The sequence below is a fragment of the Nicotiana tomentosiformis genome, chromosome 1 (genome assembly GCF_000390325.3).
Source record: "Nicotiana tomentosiformis chromosome 1, ASM39032v3, whole genome shotgun sequence".
NCBI lineage: Eukaryota > Viridiplantae > Streptophyta > Magnoliopsida > Solanales > Solanaceae > Nicotiana > Nicotiana tomentosiformis.
In genome coordinates, this window is record NC_090812.1 from 130,677,669 (window position 1) to 130,684,591 (window position 6,923).

Sequence of the window (6,923 nt, forward strand, 5' to 3'; positions counted from 1 at the left end):
GTTAGCCAAATGGTACAAGTCTTTGGTCATATCCAGCTTAGGCTTTTCTACATATCGTAGACTGCCCATTGATTTCCGACTTAGTGCGTCAGCCACAACGTTTGCCCTCCCGGGGTGGTACAAATATCAACATTGTAATCTTTTAACAAGTCAAGCCATCTTCGTTGCTTCAAATTTGATTCGTTTTGCTTGAATATGTACTTCAAGCTCTTGTGATCAGTGAATATGTCAACATGAACTCTATACATATAGTGACGCCATATTTTCAAGGCAAATACAATAGTTGCTAGCTCCAAGTCATGAGTGGGGTAATTATGCTCGTGTTTCCTTAGTTGTCTCGAAGCATAGGAAACAACTCTCTCGTGTTGCATTAAAACACTACCCAATAACTCTTGGAAGCTCTTTTCACAAACATCAATCCATCGGAATCTTTTTGCGTTATGTGTTAACTTTGTTAACAGAGCAGCTATAGATGAGAAATATTTTACAAACCTTCAGTGGTAACTGGCTAAGCCCAAGAAGTTGCATACCTTGGTAGGAACTGTGGTCCTTGGCCAGTTCTTAATTGCTTCGATCTTTTAACTGTCAATTTTGACATCCTCACATGATACTATATGCCCAAGAAAAGCCACCGAGTTCAGCTAGAACTCGTACTTGGAAAACTTGGCGTACAACTTGTGATCCCGAAGCATGCGTAAAACCACTCGCAAAGATATTATCTATGAACATAATCACAAAATACCCAAAAATGGCTTGAACACCTGATTCATCATATCCATGAAGGCCGCTGGTGCATTGGTTAGGCCAAAGGACAAAACGAGAAACTCATAGTGGCAATATCTGGTTCGGAAGGCTATCTTTGGAACATCTTCTTCCTTGATCCATAACTGATGATAGCCAGATTTGAGATTGATCTTCAAAAAATACTTAGCGCCTTGCACTTGATCAAGCAAATCATCAATTCTTGAGAGTGAATACTTGTTCTTAATGGTTACCTTATTTAGTTGTCCGTAATCAATACACATCCTTAACGAACTATCTTTATTTCGAACAAATAGTACTGGGGCTCCCCACGGAAAAGTACTGGGTCAGATAAATCCCTTATCAAGAAGGTCCTTCAACTGATCTTTTAGTTCCTTCAACTCAACAGGAGCAATCCTGTACGGGGGAATAGATATTGGTTGTTTATTGGGTGGCACATCGATGGCAAACTCGATCTCCCTGTCGGGTGGAATAACTGGGAGCTCATCAAGGAACACATCAGGGAATTCACTAACAACTAGAACTGATTGAAGGGTAGGAGGCTTCACCTCCGCATCCTGCACCTGCACCAAATGATACAAACATCCATTCGTGATCATCTTTCGATCCTTAAGGTAAGAAATAAACTTCCCTTTTGGCGCTACAACATCACCCTTCCATTCGGTAACGGGCACTCCAGGAAAGTTAAAGCGAACAACTTTCTTCCAACAATCCATCGTTGCATAACAAGAGGTTAACCAATCCATGCCCATAATAACATCAAATTCTATCATTTCTAATTCATTCAAATCAGCTAAGGTATGGTGATCATGAATCATCATATCTCAACCTCGATACACCCGCCTAACTACCACACACTCGCCCATGGGCATGGATACTTTAAATGGTTTTCGTAATAATTCAGGTTCTTTACCACATTTACCAACGGCAAATGGAGTAATATATGATATAACAGAACCTGGATCTATCAAAGCATACACATTATTTGAAAATATGGATAGTGTACCTATGACCACGTCCGGTGATGATTCTAGGTTTTGTCGGCCTGACAACGCATAAATGTGGTTATGTTGTTCGCCTGAGCTAGTCACTCAACCTCTACCTCTACCTCTCCCCGCCAGCGGTTGCATACCTTTATGCACCAGCGGCCTTCATGGATATGATGAATCAGGTGTTCAAGCCATTTTTGGGTATTTTGTGATTATGTTCATAGATGATATCTTTGTGTATTGGTTAGGCCAAAGGACAAAACGAGAAATTCATAGTGGCAATATCTGGTTCGGAAGGCTATCTTTGGAACATCTTCTTCCTTGATCCATAACTGATGATAGCCAGATTTGAGATTGATATTCAAAAAATACTTAGTGCCTTGCACTTGATCAAGCAAATCATCAATTCTTGAGAGTGGATACTTGTTCTTAATGGTTACCTTATTTAGTTGTCCGTAATCAATACACATCCTTAACGAACCATCTTTATTTCGAACAAATAGTACTGGGGCTCCCCACAGAAAAGTACTGGGTCAGATAAATCCCTTATCAAGAAGGTCCTTCAACTGATCTTTTAGTTCCTTCAACTCAACAGGAGCAATCCTGTATGGGGGAATAGATATTGGTTGTTTATTGGGTGGCACATCGATGGCAAACTCGATCTCCCTGTCGGGTGGAATAACTGGGAGCTCATCAAGGAACACATCAGGGAATTCACTAACAACTAGAACTGATTGAAGGGTAGGAGGCTTCACCTCCGCATCCTGCACCTGCACCAAATGATACAAACATCCGTTCGTGATCATCTTTCGATCCTTAAGGTAAGAAATAAACTTCCCTTTTGGCGCTACAACATCACCCTTCCATTCGATAACGGGCTCTCCAGGAAAGTTAAAGCGAACAACTTTCTTCCAACAATCCATCGTTGCATAACAAGAGGTTAACCAATCCATGCCCATAATAACATCAAATTCTATCATTTCTAATTCATTCAAATCAGCTAAGGTATGGTGATCATGAATCATCATATCTCAACCTCGATACACCCGCCTAACTACCACACAGTCGCCCATGGGCATGGATACTTTAAATGGTTGTCGTAATAATTCAGGTTCTTTATCACATTTACCAACGGCAAATGGAGTAATATATGACATAACAGAACCTGGATCTATCAAAGCATACACATTATTTGAAAATATGGATAGTGTACCTATGACCACGTCCGGTGATGATTCTAGGTTTTGTCGGCCTGACAATGCATAAATGTGGTTATGTTGTTCGCCTGAGCTAGTCACTCAACCTCTACCTCTACCTCTCCCCGCCAGCGGTTGCATACCTTTCTCACGAGGATGTGTTGATAATGAAGAGGCTGCTGCAGATCCTGTTGGTGGCATTATGCCACCCACATTTCTCACCGGGAAAAAGTGCATGTTATGATCGGGTTTCCCACAAGAATAACACACATTTGAACCCTGGCGTCAGTACCCAAACTGATTCCTACCACATCTACCACAATGTGGTATCAGGGGTCTCACCCAACTAGGATCCCCACTATTGTGTGTGCTCTACCCTCAAGAATTCTGGCTCTGGCTAAAATAAGTGGTCCACTCTCCACGTTGGCCCTGGGACTGTAATGGCACGTTAGCCATCGAATTAGGTGAATGCCGAGAAAATGGATGTCTAAATCCCCCTCAACTCTCTCGTGTCACTCATGGACTAGGCTCTCTTAGATTGGCCCTAGTCGCATTCTCGAGTAGCTCGTTGTATCCTCTTACAATCCTCCAGATTCTGCGTATAAGCTTGAATACGAGTAATATCCATAATTGGATTCAAAGAAGTTATGGTACATTCATTTATTATATGTTTTCCCAAACCGCCCACAAATCGATGTACTCGGTCACTCATCTCAGCCACAACCGAAGGAGGATACCTAGCCAAGGAGTTAAATTGCATGCTATACTCTCGGACACTCATATTACCATGCTCCAACTGAAAGAATCTATCTTGTCTTGCTCGACAGAGATCAATGGGCAAATACCGCTGCAAGAATGCCTCAGAAAATTTCCTCCATCCTACTGTTGGGGCAAGAGTTCCCTAGATTGTTCCCAAGTCTTGTACCAAGTCACAGCTATATCCCGCAATCTGTAAGAGGCAAGCTCTACGGACTCACTATCAGTTGCATGCGTAACTAGTAAAATCCGCTGCATTTGATCTAGAAAATTTTGGGGATCTTCATTTGGATCTGTTCCTGTAAATATTTGGGGGGTCCAGATTTATGAAATCCCGAACTCTCAAACTGACTGCTCTATTTGAGATGGCAAGGACCTGACATTGGGCCTGAGAGGCCACTGATCTAGTCAACAATTGTACTGTACTTATCATATCTATATCTTGTACATAAGAAACAGGAGGTGTACTAGTTTCTTTGTGTTGTTCCAGGGGTAGTGGTGATGTCCCCGAAACCTGAGTACCAGCCTCATTATGAATTTCACGTTGATTTGTATGGGCAGGTGGCACATGACTGTAGCCTCCCCTGCCTCTTCATTCAATCCTTAATTGTCTAACATCTTGTAGTAGGTATCGCTATAAACACAAGCAAGATGGGGATTAGAAGCGAATACTTATGACTCAGCTCTGTTGCACGATCTAGATCAGAAAGAAAGGTATTCACCCTAGATAACCCGTAGCCCATTATTTATAAGTATGGTGCATGACATACCCATAAACAAGACTCTACTAGATACGGCTTGCAGACTCCCTAGGATAGACCTGCTATGATACCAAGTTTGTCATACCCCAACCTTGGGAGGTGCGAACGGCACACAACGCCCGGAGGCCCATGCAAACCGACATTCATGCTTACATCTTTTTAATCATGAAACCTGGGCCAACGAGGCTTCCAAGTACTAATTCCAGAATTTTTAAATGTGCACATCTGACTGTGATAAGAATATTAACATTTATACAACCTTACAACTGTTACCAACATGGTCATAACCAACCATTACATACAACCAACACTAGTCTGCAAGCCTCTAAGAGTGCTAAAACATAGAACGTGACTTGGTTGGGACAGGGCCTCACCGTACCTAAAATAGTTGGAACATACACTTCGGTACCTATTGACTTCTGAACAGCTACTCCGAAGAAGTGGAGTGAAACGACCAACGGCTGGGACAAACAGCCTACTAGGGAGGGACGTCACCGGGTCTATCCGCACCTGATAACAACATGATAGGGGACTCAAGAATTACTAAAGAAAAATAAGAAAATTAATAAACGGCGGAAGATAAAAGAAAATAGGGAAACAAAAAAGAAGATAGAAATTAAAGATAGATTGAATTCAAGAAAGAGTTTCTTGAATTCAAGAAGTCTATTATTGAAGTTGAATCCTAATAACAACAATTAGCTAATGAAGAACTAATCGCCTTTGATATAAAATTAAAAACAAGATATAGATTATGAAACCTTACACTTTAGAATAACAAGAACAACAATAAACCTAAACTTATCACCTTTCTTGAATGCCTAGAAGTGATCTAAGATTTAGAATAGGGTTTAATCTTACCACCTTAAGTTGAGTCTTGAAGTTTGAAGAATAAATTCAAGAGTAGCGACATATAAGAGTGCAAGAAAAATCTCACAATTTTTATTGATAATAGTATGTCATAATCTATGTCTAAAAACAAAGAAGACACCCCTTATATAGGTAGGAGGGGGTCACGAAATTAAGGATAAATAAATAAGGAAATAAAGTCCTAAACTACTTTGGATAACAAGTCCAACTACCTTAGGAAAAGTAAAAACACTAGGAAACAAAAACCAAGTCATTCTTGGAAAGTAACTCTAACGATCTTAGGAAAAGAAAAACATAACCTTAACTACCAAGGAAAGCAATAAATCTAGTACCAAAATATATGAAAATAAGTTAAAACCAATCCAAGATAGGATCTTGAATGTCCCAAACCAATCTTGGATAGAATCTTGGAAATTTTGGAAATCTTGACGGCAACTTGCAAGCAACTTGGTACCAACTTGCACTCAACTTCTAGCAGGCCTATTGTACCTTTCTTGGGCAGAAATTAAGTCCTTTTTGTGTTATAAAAAGTAGCCTTGTGTAGGACTTATTGGGCTGCAAGTTTAGACACATTTTAGGTGCCAAATGGGTCCAAAAGTGGACACATTTTGGACATAAATTTGGGCCATAAAACAATTGTTACACCTAGCCAATTCATATCCTTCATCCTTGAGCTCTTCCTCCCATTTAACAACTTTATTTGCACTTAAAGTCTAATGACCTTGTGTTGCAAGTCTTTAGCTTGACATCTTGTTAAATGCCCTATTTGAGATTCCAAAGCTTAATCATTGTCCTTGAATAGAGTTGAGCTTCTTAGGATACTATCAGCACCTATGGGCATGAACACAGTGCCCAAAAGAAAAGGGCGTCAGTACGGAAAATGTGTTGAGTATGTAAGACTGAGTAAGGTCTGTAAATCAAAGACATAATAAAAGAGATATGAATACATGATTTCAACCTGAATACCGAAGGCAAGCCATCGAGAGCGCAAACTATAGAACCCATAAAACCTAAAACTATGCAAGCTTTATAAAAGGTTAAGACACCCTTGGAGACTATGCACTAAATATAATATAATATTGCTCAGCCACTCTTTAGGGCATATCATTTCATATCGTACCCGACCTCATAGAGGACTCGGTAAAGTTTATTTCTTCCATCGTATCGTACCCTACCTCAGGAGGTCTCGGTAGTGCCCGGCCTCAAGAGATCTCGGTCGTCCCCGGCCACACAAGGGCTTGGTAGTGTTTCATAGCACATCATTCTGTACCAGGCCTCATAGAGAGCTTGGTCGTACCCGACAACACAAGGGCTCGGTAGTATTTCAAATTGTATATCATCATACCCAACTGATTAGTGGTTGCACTATAGATGTCGTACCGGTCGACTATAGCACGGCTTGGTAAAGTAATATATATATATATATATATATATATATATATATATATATATATATATATATATAAGTGCAATGCAAAGTCAATTTCCAGAGATAGTAAGATCCAACTCAGGATGAAGCATATTTTTCCGACCTCGGGACATTATCTGGAAACACTTCAAACCTCATAGAAATGTTACATGTAAGAATATAT

At 40.3% G+C, this 6,923-nt stretch overlaps 1 protein-coding gene across 1 annotated transcript; it reads right to left on the minus strand.

The window, feature by feature from the left end:
* Positions 1 to 1,088: 1,088 nt before the first annotated feature.
* On the minus strand, positions 1,089 to 1,478 carry LOC138909677 (uncharacterized). The gene has a single exon (XM_070200889.1). The coding sequence runs from the start codon at positions 1,476 to 1,478 to the stop codon at positions 1,089 to 1,091; it is 390 nt and encodes a 129-aa protein (XP_070056990.1).
* Between the last annotated feature and the right edge of the window lie 5,445 nt (positions 1,479 to 6,923).

Coding starts and splice junctions, on each gene's coding strand:
- LOC138909677 (XM_070200889.1), bottom strand. CDS start 1,478: ATGGATTGTTGGAAGAAAGTTGTTCGCTTTAACTTTCCTGGAGTGCCC.